The sequence below is a fragment of the Gracilinanus agilis genome, chromosome 6 (genome assembly GCF_016433145.1).
Source record: "Gracilinanus agilis isolate LMUSP501 chromosome 6, AgileGrace, whole genome shotgun sequence".
Classification (NCBI taxonomy): domain Eukaryota; kingdom Metazoa; phylum Chordata; class Mammalia; order Didelphimorphia; family Didelphidae; genus Gracilinanus; species Gracilinanus agilis.
The window spans coordinates 287039191-287060052 of NC_058135.1; the positions used below are offsets into that span (position 1 = coordinate 287039191).

Below are 20862 nucleotides of genomic sequence, written 5' to 3' on the forward strand. Positions count from 1 at the left end.
AGTGCCTACGGTCAGACCCCTTAAGCATAGCCCACTCCCTCCCAGTGAAGTCTCTTCTCTGATCCTGCTAGAGAGCCACCACCCCACCCACTTACTGAGACTTCTTTTGCCTCTGTCCCTCTCTGGTGCCCCACGATACCTTGGGCAAGTCCTTCACATGGAACCCCAAAGAGCTCTATTTCCCAGGTGAGGAACTGTCGATGAAAGCTTCTCCCATTAGGGAAGGGGCGCTGCCTGTCTGAGTCAGGGCCTGTCCTCTTAGGGTGGAGCTGGCTTCCGGGCGAGCCTGGCACCCTGCCTGGAAGGAGGTGTGGGATCCCAAGCTGATAGGCCCTTTTGGATCCCAGTGGGCTCAAGATTTTTCCTTCTTTCTCATCCCGTGTCTCGTTCCTCACCTTCCTTATGGCAAGGCCAAAGCTGATTCTGGTTAAAGCTCAACTAATTAACCTTTATATTCTGTCATTTGGGCGCTACATTCTCCCTTCTTGTGGCCACTTTGATTCAGGAGCCTGGGGTCTACTTCAAACAGGTTTCCTGAAGAGTTCCCAGTGAGAGAGAAACACCAGCCCCTTGACTTTTCTGTATAGCTTAGATTAGAAATTGAGAGAAAGGAACCATTTGTGTCTCTATCCTACTTCCAATTAAACAGAAATCTGGCTCTTTTCTGAAAAAATAAGAGCCACAAGAGTAGAATAGAGGTGTTTTAAGGCTGTTTTCCACGTTCCACAAGTTGCTAAGCTTCAGAGGTAAAAGGAACCTTAATCCAATCCCTTCATTCTACATATGAGGAAACTGAGAGATTAAAAATTACTTCTTGAGATTTATATCTGTATATGACCGGAGTTGGGATTTGAACCCACTTCTGATTCTCGGTCCAAGGCTTCCGACTACTGTCTCATAGGGATGGCAGACCCAGCTTAGCCAAACATTTTTTTCCGATTTGTCAGAGAAGTACTTTTGGAGTCAAGGTTCAGGGTGAATTTAAGTGTGAATTACTTGACTAGAAAGAGTAGATAGAAAATCCTATCTCCTCCCTACAGAGATGTAGGGTGTGAGGAGGGCTCCAGGCAAGAGAAGAAACTGTTGAGTAGCCCCTCTCCTAGCTAAAGGCCCCTAGAGTGAAAAGCGCCCTTCTGTAGAACTGGAGATCACTGAGAAGGAGAGGGAGCTTGGAGCTGTACATCCCTAATGAGATCTGGTGACTTTGGAAGCTAGAGGATCAAAGAACAGAAACTAGGACTCCTTCTCCAGGTCTCTTCAGAGACACTAACAGCTTTTTCTTGGTAGCGTGGCTTCCACCAGCCCTCACTTGGCAGTGACTTTGTGGTTGATAACTCCCACAACTGAAATGGTTGGTAGTCATGTTGAATAGCTAGAGGTTCTTCTCCCTCTCACCTGGAGGAATGAAGGCTGGAAGCCTAGAGTAGTTTGTGGGCCAATGGGGGGGCCCCAGAGATTTCTCCAGATATTGGCTTTTGACCCCAAGCGAGTAGGATGGAGCTCTGGTGTAGCTCTCCTTTGAGGCGACAGCTGGCTTAGGAGCAGAGGGAAGAGGCAGAGGAGATGGCTGACCTGTGTGTCCTCCTCAAGGGCACTTCAACTTTCTGGGTCAGAGTGGATGCTAACGAGATCTGTCCCCCAAAAGCCTGTATCTGGGGTGGAATTCTGGTCTGTGGCCTAACAGACCAAGTGCTGAACTATGGCCTTTGGGGAGTTCCCAGGCTTGGCCTCAGGAGAGCAAAGGGCACTTGCTATGGTTCAGACTGTTTTTTGGGCCTGGGACTTGCCCTAAGCCCCCTTCTGTGTAGGGATGTTAGGGTTTTTTGTTTGGGATTTTTGTTGTTGTTATATATATTTTCTTCTTTTTGTTGGAGAGGGAGGGGTCAAGGACTGACCACATTTTTCATTCATTCTCAAAACATATGAGACCAGATGTAAAGCACTTTGCAAACCTTAAAGCACTTTCTAAATGCTAGTCTCTCAGAGCAGTAGGAAGTCATATAGATCTGAAAAATCCTTACTGTTCCCTTTCCTCAGCTCTCTCTAGGTTGGGTCCAGCTAGGTCTTTGTTCTCATTCCTTATACTTGAAAAGGAGGTGGGAGTGAGAGGGAGGATGGACCTAGTATTCTGTATATTGAGTTCCTAGTGAGGAGGCTCCCTGTGCTAGTATGAACTTCTAGTTGTCTTAGAAGAGGGACTTGCCTCAAGTCCCTAAGGAAGTGCACCCTTGGGCCTCTTATGTATCTGCTGAGCCACAATGGTTTCCTTAGCTCTGGGCTGTATTGGGGAAAAGGCTACTGTCCCCTCTCAGGGACAGGAGGTTCTAGAGTATCGAAATCCTGGACCTCTCCCTTAGAGGAAGTCATATCCTCCTGGAATGAGCCTGGGTAAATTTGAGCCTAACTTGTGTATGAACTGGAAAGTCCAGCTCTCTGGGTGCTGGCACCCAATGTGCCATTCTCTCTGCTGGATATGAATTTTCTTTGGTTTTATTCATTCATTAAATAAATATTTATGGAACATTTATTTTAGACATAGAACTGAGCTACCCTGTGTGGGATATGGTCAGTCTAGAGGAAGGAGAGACTACTGGGTTTGATTGGCCAGAGGAGGCTTCATCTGGCTCTCAAAAGATGACAGAGCATGACTATCTTAGGGCAATGAAAGTCAAGTGGAATCAAATTTCCCAACAAGAAATGTTATCAAGAATTTAGCAAAACATGATTTGTTTTTCTAAGAGTAGCATAAGCTGCTGAGGAGTCCAGAGCCCAGAAAGATAGGCTGATACCATACTCTTCCCCTCTCCCCCCCAACTCTCTCTGAAGGAGAAGGGAAAAATCACAAAGAATCACCAGGAAGGTGAATTTCAATCTATTGAAATGGTGCAACCGTGCCAAGAGGTGGTCCTTGGAGCTATTGGGGGAGCACATACCCAGGATAGGGAAGGGGAGGACTAGATGACATCTGGAGTCACCGATTCCTTTAGCCATCTGCCCAGGGGTGGGGTCTCGGGTCACTCCCCTAAAGGCAAACAGTTTACTTTAGAGTAGCGGGATATTCCAGTAAGAGAGAATGGACCTGCTTTTCCACAGCAGGAAAGCAGAAAGGTCACTTGGAATTGTTGTTCAGTCATTTCAGTTGTGTCCAACTTTTAGTGGCCCTATTTTGGGTTTTCTTGGCAGAGATACTGGAGTAGATTGCCATTTCCTTCCCCAGCTCAGTTTACAAATGGGGAAACAGAGGCAAATAGGATAAAGTGACTAGCCTAGGGTGATCCAGCTAGCAAGTGTCTAAGGAAGGACACATTTAAATTCAGATCTTCTTGACTCCAGGCCCAGAGTTCTATCCACTGTGCCAACTAACTGCCACCCCTTTGGCTCTGTATGTTTTATTCTACCTAAACAAGTCATTTATTTGCTTGGTTAAATTTGTCATGGTTGGGCCAAGAAGAGTTTTTCACCTTCAAAGATGTTTGGGTCACATGTCATTTCCTGCCTCTTTGTGTTTATAGTTCTCTATCTCCCAATTTGTTTTCTGAAGCCTCCACTCTTGTCTTTTGACAGATATGATATGAAGGAATTTACTGAGCCCTGTAACGTTCTTAATTTTCCCCAGTTTTGTGTGTTCATGCTAAGGGAGTTCCAGATTGGTCTCCAGTCAGGGGCGACAGGAGACTAGGCTTCATGAGGCTCCGCTCACAAAATGGTAAATTAACTCCTAGTATAAAATATGGCCTCCAACCAACCTGGTTAGACCCTTTCTAATCTCCTTCCAGGACTTGGAGGCCAGGGATTTTCTAACCCATTTAGTCCTTGGGTTCATGGAAATCATAGGTTCCTAGATTTAGAGCTAGAAGAAGCCTGAGAAATCATTGCACCCCCAAGTCTCCTCCTTTTTCAAATGAGAGGATTAGAGCTCAGGGAGTTTAAGGAAGTTCCTGTAGTAGGAGGGATTGAATTGCCAGTCTTCCAGCCTGCAGGCCATTGCTCAGCTCTCTCTTCCACCCAGGATGCAGCACAAATCTTGAGTAAGCCTGGTCAAGGAGAGTTTTCTTTCCATTTGAATCTAAACTTGTTGAAATATAGTGGTTTTGGGATGAGGGTTGGGCACTTAAGGGCTGGCAGAACGAAAAATTGTCTTACTGCCGTGGGTATCAAAGTACATGAGAATACAAAGGAAGAGGAGAAACCTTGCTTGCCTCATTCTCCTAGGATGGCAGAGACCTCCCCTATCTAAAGATGTCTGTCCAAGACCAGATTTCCTTCTCTACCTCAGGGCCATCTTGGAGTAGGATTCTCTTTTTATAGATCCTGAGGTTCTGGGAATGTGGGGGTTGGAACTTGAACCAGGACTCTTTCTTGTACCTTCCAGTTATTTAACATTAAATTCAGCAAGTATTTAAGCTCCTACTATGTGCAAAGACTACTTAAGGTACTTAAGAATCCCTGTTCTCCAGAGCTTGTGGTCTGAGGGCATATGACCCATCACTTATGTATTTGTGTTTGATGTAGTCCACCTGGCATGAGGGAGTTATTGGAGGCCCAAAGGGGAAGGCTAAACTTGGGGAGGCTAGGGAAAGATTTGATTTGAGTGACCAGGTGAGAATGGGGGGGAGCACAACCGATTCTAGACCTCCCTGGATAAATTCATATGTGTTCAGGTTAGAAAGGACAAGAAGAATGGGACAAGACTTGGGAAGGAAGCTGGACTTAGACCCTTAGGGGAAGGACTCTGAATGGTAAGCAAGGAGCTTAGATTTCCCTCTTTGGGCTCTAGTAGGGAGCCACTGCAAGATTCTGAAGAGGATTGTCAGAATCAGATGGGTACCCAAGGAAGATGACTCTGGTAGCAGTGTGGAGTGGAAGAAGGCCATGTAACTAGCGGAAGGCTAGTCACAGGTGTCACACTTTACCACACAGCCTAGGACAGTGATGGTGAATCTTTTCAGGATGGAGTACTGGCCCCCCAACCCCCACTGCCAGGCGTGCCCTGCCTCCCCTCCCCCCTTATTCCACACAGGAGAGGGAGAAAGTGCTCCCATTGGGCTGCTGGGCAGAGGTAGGGGTGAAGGGATGTCCTCAGCAAGTGTAGAGAGTGGGAGGGGAGTGACCTGAGCGCACAACTTCCCTCCAGTTCTGCTGCCTATGAGCCACCCACCTTTCCCCTTTGTGCTCCCATTGGCTGCTGGGCAGAGGGTGATGTGAAAAAATCAGCAGGCATGGTGGAGCAGGTCTGTCTGAGGCTCTTTGCCTTTCTAGTAACTAATTTGGTGGGGGGGCGGGGTGAGGAGGGTGGCCATGTGCTCACGGAGAGTGCCCTGTGTTCCATCTTTGGCACCCGTGCCATAGGTTCACCATCACTGGCCTAGGCCATGAGTCTGGTGAGGACATGGCATTTGTGTTTGTTCTTCACATTTCTCCCACTTAAAATTCTCTTGCTGCTTCTTCCTAACCCTGCTATTGAGCTGCTTATAGAGGGTTGAACAGGGGAGGGAGCAAACAGAGCAGGATGTTTCCCTCTCATTATGTCTGTGCCTCCTTCCGCAGCCGGCCCTCGGACACCTGGACGCCAAGCCCAGCAGTAAGGCCAACATGCTCCGTGGCCGCAACTCAGCCACCTCTGCTGATGAGCAGCCACATATTGGCAATTATAGGCTCCTCAAGACCATAGGCAAAGGCAACTTCGCTAAGGTTAAGCTGGCCCGGCATGTCCTAACCGGCAAGGAGGTGAGCTATAGGGAGAAGGAACTCCAAGGGGTCATGGATCCTCTCCCCAGAAGTGATGCTGGATAGTCTCTCCAGGGTTCTCATGCCCTGACTTTGGATCAGACTCCTGCTTTCTGGTCTGAACACCAAAGGGGAAATGTATTAGGGAGATGGCATGGGAAATAGGATGACTTGGATTTTTTGGTTCTCCCCTTGGGCCAAGCGTTTGTGTCTCATTCTCTTTAGGTGGCGGTGAAGATCATTGACAAGACACAACTCAATTCTTCCAGCCTCCAGAAAGTAAGCGAATAGCACTAACTGGCCCTCCCTAGATGGGGGTCAGAGGAGATGACAAAACCTCTCTTTGACCCCTTCTACCAAAAACTTCCCTTCCCTCTTGCCTCCTGAGCCTTACTGGCCTTGGTTTTATCCTCAGGTTAACTTGCTACTAGCATGGACTCCTTTCTCCTAAAGCTTTAGGCGAGCTGATTGGCTGATCCGGTTTCCTTCCCTGACCTCCTTTCTAGAACACCCTCATTTCTAGTTCACAGCCAGTTCCTTGTACAAGCCAAGCACTTCGTTGGGTCTGAGGCACTGGTAGTGGAAATGGTTGACGTTGTTTTCTTGACAACTACCACCTGAGTAGGGACTGGTAGTGAATGACTTGATAGTCAAATTTAGAAGCTCAATTCTGGGAGGTTAGGAACAGGCACCTTTATTTCCCAGCCCCTCTGTGATAAGGATAACTGGAGTCTTTTCTGATGGGGGGGGGGTTGGGTTTATTTCCTCCCTGCCTTGCAGTTGGGGACCTGAGGATATCCTTAGCCACTGGGGAGAGCCCTTCAGCAGGTTGTAGTTATTTTGGCCCCAGAAACTGAGAAGCTGTTGGGAAGGAGCGAAGGGAGCCAGCTTTTTATTTGCAGAAAGAAAATGCTTGCTAGTGGCTGGTTGTCGTAGCAACAGTAGAAGTGGGAACTCTCTCCTCAGGGCCTTGGCAGAGGGGGAGGGAGGCTCAGTGTCTGCCCAATCTGGGCAGCCTCATTTCCCAGGGCACCAAAATGTGCCCACTTGGCTCTGATCCATTTCTGCTGTGTCCCTTTCTGGGTGGGGAGCACAGTTTCTGATCTAAGGGAAGGGAGCAAGATCCAAGCTTACATTTGCAAGATCAGCCAGAACCAGGGTCAAGGCAAGAGTTTTCAGGCAGGAAGAGAGGTGCTTGTTGGAATCAGATTATCGTGTTGGCTTACCAGACACATTAATAGCCAGAACCAAGAAATGGGACTTCCTACCCTTTGAGTCTCAGAATGCTGGCTGCCCTCCCCAGGGGTTTCGATAGCATCCCTACTGAAGATTTTCTGAAGGGCCCTCTAGGAGTGAAGAGGAGAAGGGCCATACTTGGCTTCCTCAGTAACTCTCACCTCCTTCCCCCTATCACCAAAGTAGTAGCTGGCATGTGGCCTCACCCCTTAGAAAAGTTTGGGCTGCCATTGTATGAACTCTTAAAGAGTCTGAGTGGTTTGATTTCCCACTGGGCCTTGCCCTCAGTTACATGGCTTTTCTGAGCCTTGTTTTACCAAGGCCAGTCTGAATCTAGCCCTATATCTGTCTGGTGAGATGCTCATACAGCAGGCTCCCAGCAGCCTTAGAAGATCCCAGACCCCCTCACTCCCAGAGGACTCTCACTTTAGTGACTTTTCTGGGTTTGAGTTACTAATAGGTCCAGGGTAGGGGTGGGAGGAGGGGGGAAGTGTCTGATGAGAGTCCACAGATAAAACTGGATTGTTATTCTATTCTATCTCAGTCATGAGTGACAGGTCCCTATTGCTGCTCTCTTTTCTAAGTCCTTGCCCAAGATTTGGTTTCCATTCAGTGGGACCAGAGGAGAATGCTGGGAAACAGATGGGAGGAGAGAGGAGCTGGAGAGTGAGGCCAGATTAGAGGCAAACACCAGAAAGCATGAAAAAGCTGCCCTTTTGCTTTGATTCCTACTCAAAAAGAAATTCCTCTGTGGGTTCCTTTCAAGGGTTAGGCATTAACATCCTCTAAATTGAGGGTCTCGAGGCCTCCCTGCTGCTTAGCTTGGAGCAAGCCAAGCTGGACTCACCTAGAAGCAGTCCTTGAACCTGGACCTGTGCCGAATTGACCTTGGCCGTTTCATCTTTCTTCATGGAAATTGATGGTTTTAGAGCCCCCCACTTTTGTTTCACAGAGAGAGCATGAGTGTGCAGGTGGATTTAATTAAAATTGGCATCAGCTATATATAGGAGCAGCTTCTTCTAACCAGACCAGGATTCTGTGCTTGCCAGGGAATGCCAAGAGTGGGGCACTATGGGGAGAGAAAATCGGAGATCCTTGCCCTTGGAGAATTCCTATTTCTTTCCACTCTCTTCCCCTAGACTGGCCTAGGGAGGGACAGTGCCAGCTGCTTACCCAGTTTTATGTGTTCTTGTGAGCTTGAGTGCTTTTTCTCTGTCTTTGTCTCCTCTCTTGCTGAGAGTATGGGTCTCTGTGTCTCTCCCTCCCTCCCTTCCATCTTCTCTCTCTTCCATCCCCCTCCCTATTTCTCTTTAAACTCTTGTCTGCCCCCATTGGATTGGGCCTGAGGGTGGGGCATAGTAGGGGGTGGCAACACCTTTCTTTGGACATAAGGCCTCTGGGTAAAGAAGGCAGTGAGAAGAAGACAGGCCTTAGCTTGCTAAGGAGCCCTGAAGTAGTCTTTCTGTGGTCTGCTGCTTGTCTTCACCCTCAGCCCAGTGGCTGATATGGCTATCCAGCCTTAGCCTAGGGGACAGGGCTGAATGAAAGGCCAGGAAGGAGTGGGGCCAATATTTCCTCTTTTTTTGCTTGACACACATGAAATAAGGGTGCCCCTCACCGTTTTGTTTTCCAGCTGTTCCGGGAAGTAAGAATAATGAAGGTTTTGAATCATCCCAACATAGGTGAGAGCCACACACTTCTCTACCAATTCAGTTCCTGGGATGGGGTGGGCATAGCATCACTCATGGTTTTTAAAACACATTGCTCAGTCCTGTGAGGTGGAGAGAGATCAGGATGTGATGTACCTTACTGACAAAAAAGGGAGCTGAGGCACAGACAAGTAAAGACTCTGAAACCCTGGGATGTGCCAATCCTGAGATGACAGGTGTTTGGTTTGAATCTTCTGCTTCTGAGCCAGAACAGCTCAGTTTACACCAAGAAGGCTGTTCTAGGAGTCCAGGAGGCAAGCATCCTATTGAACCTCTATTCTGCCAGCCCATGGCTATCTGTGGGACTCTGTTGTCTTACTTTGTAGAATGAAGATCAAAATATCTTTGCTTTGTTTGCCTCATGGCGTTGTGGTGACCAATGTGAAGGGTTGTTTTTTGAGCTGTGAATCTGGAAAAGGAGGAAAGGAGCCTTATTTAGGCGGTTCTCTGCTCCCTGGGCTGGGTGGGAAAACTTGGTTGCTTTGGAGACCCATAGCCTGGGCTGTCCCTTTCTTGCAGTTAAATTATTTGAAGTGATTGAGACAGAGAAGACACTTTATCTTGTGATGGAGTATGCTAGTGGAGGTGAGTGTAGAACCCTTTCTTTCTCTCCCTTCTGCCCACCTGCCACCCTGAGCTCTCCCAGACCTGTGACCCATTCTTGCCCCTTTTTTCTTCAGGAGAGGTGTTTGATTACCTGGTAGCTCATGGGAGGATGAAGGAGAAAGAGGCTCGAGCCAAGTTTCGACAGGTGGGTTCACCTGCCCCTTGGGGTGCGGTAGAGGCCTGGGGTGGGGGATAGGGGAATGGCTGCAACTCTAGGTTGATGGTCCCCCTCTGCCCAGCTTGGCTCTCCCGCATGGCCTGGCCATGGATTGGCCTCAGGTGCTCCTGACCTCACCCTCCTCTCCCTTCTAGATAGTGTCGGCTGTACAGTACTGCCACCAGAAGTTCATTGTGCATAGAGACTTGAAGGTAAGAGTCCTCGGCTCTGAGGCAGGGGGGCCCTTTGAAATTTCCGTCTCTGCTGCTTGTGCTGAGACCTCAACACATGCCTCTCACTCCTTGGGAGGTAGCCAGGAGACTCAGAACAGAGCCCTCCCATCAGGGTGAGAGCCCTAAGGTATCCTTTTCTGCCATCTCGGGGCAGACGGGACCCAGCCAGGGGCTGCAGCAGATGCTGCCACAGCTGAGAAGCCCAGCTTTCCACCTTCACCCCCAGCAGTATCTCTCAGGCCTCTCAGACATCCTTTCAGCAGCCAGATGTCCCCCTTTCATTCCTAGTTCCCAAGGCAGTGATTCCCCCTCTTTGATGGGAGCAGTGTCAAACACACCTAAAAGGCCCAACAGGGAGCCGTATGTTTTTTTAAAGTTACAGATGCCTTTTTTGGTTGACATCCCAGTTACTTCTGGAAAGGCTTAGAGCGATCCCTTTGGACAATTTTAGCAAAAGCTCTTGTTGGGACACGTGTCGCGCCAAGTGGCCACAAGCATCCCCCGCCCCTCTTGGCTCCCAGTCTTTCTCCATTCTCTGGGTTTTCAGGCCTGGGTGTTAGGCATCCTTTTCACACCCTGGAGATTGTTCTTGGGAGTTTGCTCCTTTCTCCCTCGATGAGTTCATTTACAATCTTACTACTTTGTGCTGGTTTCCTCTTGTCTCCAGTATTGAATCCTGCCCGTTGACATCCTGTCACCCTTTTGCCCCCTTTGCTCCTCCAGAGAGCAGCCCAGGCCTCTCCTGACCTTGACCTTCTTCCTGCCTCTCCCTATCCCTCCCAGGCAGAAAACTTGCTCCTGGATGCTGACATGAACATTAAAATTGCTGACTTCGGCTTCAGTAATGAGTTTACCTTTGGCACAAAGCTGGACACCTTCTGTGGCAGTCCCCCCTATGCTGCCCCAGAACTCTTCCAGGGCAAGAAGTACGATGGGCCTGAGGTGGACGTCTGGAGCCTCGGGGTCATCCTCTACACGCTGGTCAGCGGCTCCCTGCCTTTTGACGGCCAGAACCTCAAGGTGGGGCAAGGTGCAGGCACGAACCATCCTTGCAGTCATTCCTCCTCTGTGTCCTCAGATCTGGCTGCTCCTATTCCCCCTTCCTCAGCCAGAGGTTCTGCCATCCCCAGCCAGCCAGTAGCTTCTCAAGGAGCTAAGCACCCAAAAGGTCTTCTTCAGCCTTCCCTGTTCTCTTCCCTTCCTCCCTAAGGGGATGGGATCATTGCATGGGAGCTGCAGTGGGAGACCTCTTTCTGGACCAGCCAGGATGCTGAGGAGCAGGGAGAGGGGTGCCTTCTCTGCCCTCCTGGCTGAGCTTGATTTCACCCCCCTGACCCCTGGCCTCCCTTGCAGGAACTTCGAGAGCGAGTTCTTCGAGGGAAGTACCGGATCCCATTCTACATGTCCACGGATTGCGAGAACCTGCTGAAAAAATTCCTCATTCTCAATCCTAGCAAGAGGGGCACATTAGAGGTGAGGGGGCTGCTGCGCTGTCAGGGGTGGGGTGAGGGGAAGGTCCCTCCAAGCAGGTACCTTTTTCTCTCACCCTTTTTTCTCTTTTGCTCCCAGCAAATCATGAAAGACCGGTGGATGAATGTGGGGCATGAGGAAGATGAGCTCAAGCCATATGTAGAGCCCCTGCCAGACTACAAAGACCCCCGACGGACAGGTGAGGAGACCCTTCAGCAGGGGTGACCTTAGGGCAGCTCTGCTGCAAGAGAGCACCAGGAACCTGCTGAACCCTTTGGGTTTTTGTGCCCCTCTTTAGAGCTGATGGTTTCCATGGGCTACACACGAGAAGAGATCCAGGACTCACTGGTGAGCCAGAAATACAATGAGGTGATGGCCACCTACCTGCTCCTAGGCTATAAGAGCTCTGAGGTGAGTGGGCTTCACTGTTCTTTAGGCAGCCTCAGGCACTGGAACTGGGGCGGGGGATTGTTTGGGGGCTTCTGCTCGCAATGTTCCAAGTGATCTGGCCTGTCCAAGGACCCGCCCCTGGGAATCCAGAGTTGGAGCCCCTTTGGCTTCTGCTCCTTGTGGCCTTCCCTTCCCTCCCCATCCTCACTCCCCTCTTTCCTGGGAGGTTGCTCCCATCCAGATACCCTCTCCCTCTCCCTCTCTCTTTCCTTTTACTAGTGACACCCATTCCCTTTTGGCCTTGCTGTAGAATGGTTAATTCTCTCTACTCAGTTTTGCTCCTAGACATTCCAGGCAGGGCCTGTCTCACTGTGAGTTCGTGTAGTCATTTGCCATGTCCCTCTTGCCCTGGGCCCTCTGCTTGGCTTACAGCTGGAGGGTGACACAATCACATTGAAGCCACGACCTTCAGCAGAATTAACCAACAGCAGTGTCCCATCCCCATCCCATAAGGTACAGCGGAGCGTCTCTGCCAACCCAAAGCAGCGGCGCTTCAGTGATCAGGGTGAGTGCCTAGAGGGTCTTGGGGGCTGTCTGTGGGGATCGATCTTCTCTCTGCCCCACTCACACACTACCTCATGCTCGGCTCCCAGCTGGTCCTGCCATCCCCACCTCCAACTCCTACTCAAAGAAAACCCAGAGTAACAATGCAGAGAACAAGCGGCCTGATGAGGAGCGAGAATCTGGGCGAAAGGCTAGCAGCACCGCCAAGGTGCCCGCCAGCCCCCTGCCTGGCCTTGAAAGGAAGAAGACCACCCCGACCCCCTCCACGGTGAGCCTCCACCCCAACAAGGCAGAGTCGGTATCTCCATTCTACCCTCTTTGCTTGTCTCTGGACACTCTCTAGCCAGACCCCAAGCATGCCAGGGTCCTCACCAGTGGAAATTGAATCGAATCCAGGGGTTTGTCCCATTTGGGGGAAGGAGTCATCTCTAGGGGTTGAAGACAAGATGGGAAACTTTCTCTCAGAGTGAAGGCCTGAAACGCAGAGACTCACACTCTGTTCCTCTCCTCTTGCCCTATCTGTGCCCCACAGAATAGCGTGCTCTCCACCAGCACTAACAGGAGTCGGAACTCCCCGCTATTAGAGCGGGCCAGCCTAGGCCAAAGCTCCGTCCAGAACGGCAAGGACAGGTGAGTGTGCCACAGAGCCAGCTTGGGCCCTTCTTCTGGCTGTCCTGCCCCCACTCTGCCCAGCTCTGCCTCAGGCACCCTTCCTTTCTGTTCAGTGCCCATTTGGCTCTGCTTTCTCTCACTCTCTTCTCAGTCCCAAAGGTGATCTCTTGTCTTTTTGGTCTTGACACATAGGCATTGCCACTGTCCACTTGCCCTGTTAATCATAGGAGGTGTCTGTGGCACACTGGAGTGGAGAGTAGAGGCCAAGACTGTGCTGCCTGGGCCCTGGCTGTGTGCCCAGGATAGCCATCTTGGGAAGGGACTCTTGCTTGAATAAATTGAGGCTGGCGTGATTTGAGGCCCTTCAGTTCACTTCTTTCCATGTCTTCTAGCCAGAGGGGTTCATCAGCTCTGACTTGACTTCTCCAGGGCCCAGTCAGGACAGAGCCTCAGCAGAGCCCCTGATGGCTCTAGGAAGGTTCCTCCACTTGCTGCCATCCTTTGCCCCAGCGTGGGATTCTGCCTGCTGCCCCCACTTCCTTTGCTGCCCCTTCCCTCCCTCTTGCTCTGACCTGGGCCAGGCTCTGGGGCTGCTGCTGCTGCTGCTCCTGCTGCTGCTGCTGCTGCTCCTGCTCCTCTGGCTCCTAACCAACCTTGCGCATCTTGGCTGCTTTTGTCTCCTAGCCTAACCATGCCGGGCTCCCGGGCCTCCACAGCCTCTGCCTCCGCCGCTGTCTCTGCGGCCCGGCCCCGCCAGCACCAGAAGTCCATGTCAGCCTCCGTGCACCCCAACAAGGCCTCAGGGCTGCCCCCGACAGACAGTAACTGTGAGGTGCCCAGGCCCAGGCAAGTGTGCTGGGGCTGCTCCTCCTAGAGGCTGCTCCGGGGGGGATCTGTTTGGTCCCAGTCTGCCTGGCGGGGGCCAGAGTGGGCTGAGGAAGATGGTAGACCGTGCACCCCGCCCCTACCCATCACAAGCAAGATACAGGAAGTCCAGGCTTATGGAGGTGGCTCAGGCTTCAGGCTGTAGAGGCTGGCCCCTAAGCCTCTCTTGGGTCCTCTGGGGGCCTCGGGGGTAACGTTGCTCTCCTTCTAGGCAGCATTCCTTGAGGCAGCTCCATGAGCTCTCGGTGTGCCCATTACGGCTCCTGCACAGATTCATGTTGTAGCTTCCTCGGTCCATCCGGTCCATCCAGTCCATCTGTCCCCCCAACCCCCAGCTGCTCATGCTTCCTCCTCCTCCTCTTCCTCCTCCTCCCCCCCTCCCTACCCCTCCATCACCCTTTGCAATGAATGGCTGCCCTTCCTTCTGTCAACCCAACCAAAGCAGCGCTGCAGGTCTTGTGGAAAGGGTTCTCGGGGGAATGACTCTGCCCTCTGCCCCCTCCCCCTACAGCACAGCTCCCCAGAGGGTCCCCGTGGCCTCCCCCTCAGCCCACAACATCAGTAGCAGTGGGGGAGCCCCAGAACGGACCAACTTCCCCCGAGGTGTGTCAAGCAGAAGCACCTTCCACGCCGGGCAGCTGCGCCAGGTGCGGGATCAACAGAACCTGCCCTACGGGGTCACCCCCGCCTCTCCTTCTGGCCACAGCCAAGGCCGACGCGGGGCCTCGGGCAGCATCTTCAGCAAGTTCACCTCCAAGTTTGTCCGCAGGTGAGTGGGGCCCGGGGCCTGGGAGCGCCCGGCCAGAGGGGGCCAGCCTTTGGCCTTTGGCGAAGCGGTTCTGAACCGAGGGGCCCAGGATGCGGACTCCTCCGCTGACCACCCAGACTCCCCAACCCCCTTCCCTCCTTCACACACTCATCACTCCCAGCCCCAAGCAGATGGCCAATGCCGCCTCCTCTCTGGGAGTGTGAACTCGGATGCTAAAATAAAAGCCCCCTCTTCTCCCCGAGTTCCCATGGAAACTCATATCCTGGTGACGCAGCTGCAAAATCGTGAGGCGAAGGCAAGGCAGAGCTGGGGCCCGGCCGAGAGCTCTGCCGCCTTCTGGTCTCTGCTCTCAGCTGCTTTGGAGGCCTCCTTTCTCAACCCCACGGCCCTACCTGGCCATTCCCTGGGAGGTCGAGGTGGACGGGGCTCCCTCCCCTCGCCTCCTTGGCCCCCTTCTCTCCCTTTCCCTCAGAAGGAGCTTCCTGCCAGGTGGATGTCTCCAGTTAGTTTTCTCCGCTGTGGTTCTTCTGGGATGCCCGTGCCCAGCCCTAGTTCTGAGTGCCTGCCCCAGAGGGATGCGTGGGGAAGGGCTCCTGAAGACAGTGAGCTGCTGCCTCCTTGGGGAGGGCCGGCCTGGGACTCTGTCTCGCTGAGTGGCTTTCCCTAGAGTAGGCGACACCCGCTTCAGAAGGGCCTCCTCCCTACCTGCTTATCCACACATGTCTTGTTGTTGGTTTTTTTATTTTCTTTCTTTTTTTATTTTGTCTTTTTTGTTTTGTTTTGTTTTGTTTTTTTTTTTTTTTTTTTTTTTTTTTTTTTAGAAATCTGTCTTTCAGGTTTGCCAGAAGGTAGGCGTTGAGCCCGCTGTGTGTGTCTGTGCCCCGTGTCCTGTCTCTGTCACTAACTCCCCTCTTCTGGCTCCTCTTTCCTCTGCCATCTGCTAACGGAGTCTGTGTGGCCCCTGGCTCCCAAGCAGACATCTTAAAGGGATGTCCCCAGCACCCGAGAAAGGAGAGGTTTGGGGGCTGTCTAAATGGGGACTTGGAGCTCTCGGTCCCACTTCATTCTCTAGGATTAAGGACAGCCCGGTCCAGCCTGAGAGCCCTCGGGGCTGTAGATCACTCTTTGGCCCTTGACTCCAGTCCATTTAGGGAAATTTATTGGAAGATTCAGACTTCTGGGCTTTAGCAAGGGCACCACGGCCTGGAAATGACCCTGACTTCTCAGAGATTGGGCTGGCAAAGACTTCCCAAGGAGGAAAGACTAGTGCCAGGCTGCCGGGTGCCATGCTGGTCAGCATGAGCAAGGCGATGAGCTGTTAGGCCCAAGCAACTCTTGAGGCCATCCCGTTTGAGCCATCTGGCCCTGACTCCCATGGAGACATGCCTTTACTGATAGGATTTGGGATCCTGGTGGCATTGAGAGGCATTGTGCCCCTGGAGGTGCCATCAGAGTCGAGCTTGTGGGCCCAGCCAGGAGGCCTTCTCCAGAGAACCTTCCCTTTAAGATTGTCTTGCCCTTCCTCTCCCCTGGTTCTTGGCCACAGGTGTGTGCTTCCTTTTCTCTCCCCTGTGACCCTCTGTGCATGCAGAAAGGAGGCTTGAGGCTTCGGACCATTCATCTCTGACCTGCTCTCCTTCTGGTGTTTGTACCCTCCTCCTCACACCTCTCAGCTCCCTTGTTTCCTGGAGAGGGCTCCTCCCTGCACCCTTTTCAAGGGTCTTGGAACATGGTGGGTCATGGGAACATGGGAATGGGACTGGGATCCCCTGGCTCTGTTAGATGCTCAACCAACCCAGCAGGAGCCACAGAGGGAGAGGTATGGGGAGCAAGAGCACCCTCTTCTGGTAGGCTGATGTCAGTCACAACTGGGCAGCTGGCACTAGCAGCCTGACTGAGGCACCAGCACAGCTGACTTCTGCCTCCACCTTTAGATGTCTTTTCTCTCATTAACTTCCACCTTGACACCTCCTCGGAGCTTCAGGAGCACTAGGAAATGGCGTAGCTCCAAGGGGACAGTCCATGGGTAGGGGTGGGGGGGTGGAAAGCCCAGGAGTTGCCACCCCTCTTCACAGCCAGAAGAGACTGGCTCCCACCCCCTCCTGTGGCACTGAACGTCCTCCGTCCGGCATCTCTGTAGGGAGGAGCCTCCTTGACCCTCATCTTCGGAGGGCTGAACTTAGATGGCCTCTCCCTGAGCTTCTTTTGGCCAAGGCTCACAAGTCCATCATGGCCCTGTGTGGGAGCCACCCAGGCCCAACAGTTTGGGGAGGGCTCGGAGCATTCTCTTGGGGACTGGACTTGCAGGTGTCCCAGAGATCTCAGGAGGCCAAGGGGCCCTGGGCTCCCTTCTTTTCCTGCCCTCTGGACCACCCCCACCTGAAACAATCCCTACAGCCATTAGAGCGGCGTGTGGCCTTTGGTTAGCCCAGGCTTTGGGGAAGAGAAAGGAGTGGGTTTCGTTGCCAGTGTGAGGAAGCCTTCCTTTCTCCGATCCCCTGCAGATGGCCCGGCTTACAAGATGGCCTGTGCTATGTTCCCGTTCTCTCTGCCCATCTCCCTTCTTGCGTGTGGTCTCCCATGTCTGTGTGTCTTTGTGTTCCCCTACGTGCCTCTCACCATCTCTGCCCTGCTCTCCTTGCCCCTGGCACCACTCCCCGCCTCCCTCAGCCCAGAGAAGCCGCTCAGCGGGACCAGAAGAACCCTGGCTCCAGGCCCCAGGGATGTGGGTTACCCCCAGGGATGCCTGAGCAGCCTTCCCTCTGCATTAGCAGATGGCCTCTCAGGCTGGCCAGAGGGAAGGGAGGATTCAGAGGATTGTTCTCCCCTGGAGCCACAGCCGGTGGCTGCTTGCTCTTCTCTTCCCCCCTCCATCGCCACCCTCATGTCTGCCAGCTGACATTCACCAAGGGCCCATTCAGACAGCTCCAGGCTCCCCCTGATTCCGGATGGCAGAACCAAGTGCCGGCCGGTGCCCAGGCTCTTCTTGGTCTTTCTTAGACGCCCTCACCCGCCCCGCCTCTGTCTCCAGGCAAAGCGGAGGTGATGGAGAGGGGCAGGCAGCCAGGACCAGGGCCTGGTGCTCCCCGATCAGCCCAGCTCTGGGATAGTCCCGAGCTTGGGGGGGCGTGGGGGGAAGCGGCCCCTTGGAGGCAGTTGAGGTAGTTCCCGGTTTCATGGGGGTCAAGCAAAGCTCTCCAGGCTGAGCCCTGCCCTTCCTTGGGGCAGGGGCCCTTGGCGTGTTAGAGCCTTCCCTGGTCCTGTGTCCTGCGTCCCACCAAAATGGTGGCACCTCCCCGTTCTCTTCCCCCTACCTCGGGTCTGGCAGCAGCGGAAGGAGTGAGAGGCCCCGAACTAAATTCTCCCTCGCTCTGTTTTTTGAGGAACCTGAATGAACCTGAAAGCAAAGACCGAGTGGAAACCCTCAGGTGAGAGAGAGCTGTGAGCCAGAGCTGGGCAGAGGGCAAAGCCCTGCAGGCGGCCGTCTCCTCCCACCACTTGGCTCCTTCTGTGTGTCTTCTCCCCCTGCCCTGCCCCCCGCCGCAGCCCCAGAATCCCTGCCGGGGGGACCCAGAGCCAGGCCCCCTCAGGAGACAGGCCTCTGGGAGCCGGACATTTGTGTTCAAAGGGCTGAGAGCAGGCAGGCCCCCGGCCCCTTCCAGAGCCTCGGCTCTCCCCTTCCGTGCCCCCCCCCACCCCGCCCTCCCGTCCCCCTGCCCGGCGGCTTCGGCCTCACCCTGCCCTCTCGCCCTTGCAGACCTCACATGGTGGGCGGCGGGGGCAGCGACAAGGACAAGGACGAGAACCGAGAGGCCAAGCCGCGCTCCCTGCGCTTCACGTGGAGCATGAAGACCACGAGCTCCATGGAGCCCAACGAGATGATGCGGGAGATCCGCAAGGTGCTGGACGCTAACAACTGCCAGTGCGAGCTGCAGGAGAGGTTCATGCTGCTCTGCATGCACGGGACCCCCGGCCACGAGACCTTCGTGCAGTGGGAGATGGAGGTGTGCAAGCTGCCCCGCCTCTCCCTCAACGGGGTGCGCTTCAAGCGCATCTCGGGCACCTCCATGGCCTTTAAGAACATCGCCTCCAAGATTGCCAACGAGCTCAAGCTTTAACAGGCTGCCGGGGGGCCGGAGCAGCCACGGGCGCCCCCTCCCCAGGACCAGAGGGCGGGGGCCGGGGCTGGAGCTGGGCCTGCCCCCCCTTTCCTTTCCAGTTTTTTCCTCCGCATTTGTGGGGGAGGGAAGGTCGTTTCCCCTCCACCCCACAACCCCCCGACATGAAACAAGGAATGTGGGGGGCGGGGTACCCCGGGTACTGCGGTTGCACAGAGTATTTCGCCGAAACCAAGAATTTTTTTATTACCAAAAAAAAAAAAATGCACCGGACACCTCCTTGCCCTTCTCCTGGGGTAGTGCAGACTCCTCTGATGGCATTTCCTCAAGGCTGGAGCCCCTCTTCCCAGAGAGGGATGGGGGGAGTTGGCTGCCCCTCACCCGCCAGACTGGGCCAGTTGGGGTCTTGCCCTGCCCCCCATCTTCTCCTCTATAACCACCAGGGGTTGCCTTTCTAGCCTCAGGCCCCCAGCATTGAGTGCCCGTCATCAGGCCTGGGAGGGGGGCGGTGCTGGGGGCGGGGGGCTGGGGGGAGTCTACTTTCGGTGCCATTTCCTCCTGCCCCCCTCTGCTGGGCATTCACTTTCCACAAGCTGCTGTTGGGGGGAGGGGAGGAGCCTTTCTCCCTCGACCTCCCCTCCCCTAAGGAAGCTTGAGCCTCCGGGGCCATCCACAGGGTCGACTCCTGGCTCCCCCTCCCCCTGCCAAATGTCTAGGGAACATGGGTGTGGGGCTGCCAAGCCGGGAGGGAGAGGCTGGAGCGGCCCGCAAGGACAGCGCCTTCTCCTTTGGGGGAGCCCCTCCCCCATCTCTCATTGGCATTAAGCGGGCACTGGCCGGGCGCGGGCCAGCAGCGGCTTCTTCTTTCTCCATCTCGGTTCTTTGCTTCTTGACACTGTTGCCCCGGCCCTACAGCTCTGGGGGGCAGGGAGTGCCTGGGCGGGGGGCCCTCCCCACGAGCTCGCATCCTCCCCCAGATGGAGGCAGGAAGAGGACCAGGGGCGCGAGCTGGTGGCGGCCGCTGCATCCCTTAATTTATTTCTCTGCTGTTTCTGTTCTTGAGAAATGAGGTGGGGGAGGGAGGGCTGTGCACAGAGGCTGCTCCCGCCCGCACCCGAGTTGTACATTTTTTGTGATGGGTTTTATTTTTTATTATTATTATTTTATTTTTTGGTTTTTTCTTTTCTTTTTTTTTTTTTTTTTTTTTTTGATTTATGATGACTTCCCTTTATACCTCCCTGTCACCCCCAGCCCGAGGCTCGGCAGTGAGCAGAGAGAGCCTCCGGGGCCTGGAAGGGCGTCTCCACGAGCCCCCTGCCGCCCCAGAGGAGGGCTCCGACTCCAGACCAAGGGCTTCCCCCTCCCCCTCCTCCCTCGGAGCCCACCCAGGGTGATCGGTGGGACCCGGGAGGGGACCAGCTCAGCTTCTGAGGGGCGGGGGCTGGGGGGAGCCCTGGGACCGACGGTCAGGCCCCCCCGCCCTCCCCCTCCCCTCACAGCTCCCCCCTTCCCATACTTAGTTTCTCCCCTGGATCAGACACACGTAATAAAGAGAATGTTTGGAATCTGAGCCTTGGGCCGCGGCTGCCGCCTCCTTCTTCTCACCGGCCGCCACGCTCAGGGGAAGCAGCTGCTGGCACAGAGGGGTCCCGCCAGGCCCCCACCCCACCCCGGAGAGAGCTGGGCTGAGGCTGGGCAAGGGAGGGCCTCACCCAGGGAGCTTTGAAAAAGTTTTATTTTAAAAACGGACAAAAAATAAATTCAGGTGGCTTTCCTCTTCCGGCCTGAAGTCGTCCACACACTCGTCCATCCGCGCACACACACGGCCGCGGGCACAGGAAGGGGGAATGTCACCCCTTGGCGCCCACCCCCACCCCCCACCCCCAGCAGCCGTCTCCCCGAGGCCTGCCCGCCCCCGCTCAGCTCTATGCTACGGTCACTAACAGCCACTACCAGGGAGGGGGGCGAATCCCAGAGAAGCAGACCCGCACCCAGGGCCCTGCTCCCGGCGCTCCCGGGCCTGCCTCGCCGCCGCCTGCCAGGAGCCCCGGCTCGGCCCGAGGGGGGGCCGCGGTGCCCCTTCCATCTGTCCTCACTGAAGCAGGTGGTGCCCGGGGTGGGGGGTGGGAGCAGGGACTCAGAGTGAAGGGGGGAGGGGCTCGGAGGGGCCCCCCAGCAAGGCAGGGGGGGGCTGAGGTCCACTCCTGGCACTGTGTCTGGAGGCGGCAAGGGCAGGGCGGATGAGGGGGGGCGGGGGTTGGTTGGGAGCCAGCCTCGGCTGGAGAAAGCGGCCCTGCTGTAGGGGAGGGGGCTGGCGGAGGAGGGTGGGGGCCGTGGGCAGCGGGGGGCGCAGCAGCGGGGGTGGCTGGGACAGTGAGGTGGGAGG

At 54.4% G+C, this 20862-nt stretch overlaps 1 protein-coding gene across 1 annotated transcript in view; it reads left to right on the forward strand.

Moving 5' to 3' along the window:
- The window catches only part of MARK2 (microtubule affinity regulating kinase 2), a 59888-nt gene extending 39623 nt beyond the window's left edge, over positions 1-20265 (forward strand). Inside the window, exons 2-19 of the mRNA XM_044682192.1 lie at positions 5548-5727; positions 5953-6006; positions 8597-8645; positions 9192-9257; positions 9353-9423; positions 9591-9647; positions 10452-10688; positions 11022-11141; positions 11238-11337; positions 11437-11549; positions 11961-12093; positions 12182-12360; positions 12625-12722; positions 13389-13550; positions 14101-14358; positions 15180-15206; positions 17742-17786; positions 18116-20265. Coding sequence (XP_044538127.1) covers positions 5548-5727; positions 5953-6006; positions 8597-8645; positions 9192-9257; positions 9353-9423; positions 9591-9647; positions 10452-10688; positions 11022-11141; positions 11238-11337; positions 11437-11549; positions 11961-12093; positions 12182-12360; positions 12625-12722; positions 13389-13550; positions 14101-14358; positions 15180-15206; positions 17742-17786; positions 18116-18476 — 2310 coding nt within the window. The 3' untranslated portion in view covers positions 18477-20265. The remainder of the gene's footprint in view (positions 1-5547; positions 5728-5952; positions 6007-8596; positions 8646-9191; positions 9258-9352; positions 9424-9590; positions 9648-10451; positions 10689-11021; positions 11142-11237; positions 11338-11436; positions 11550-11960; positions 12094-12181; positions 12361-12624; positions 12723-13388; positions 13551-14100; positions 14359-15179; positions 15207-17741; positions 17787-18115) is intronic.
- Positions 20266-20862: the final 597 nt, after the last annotated feature.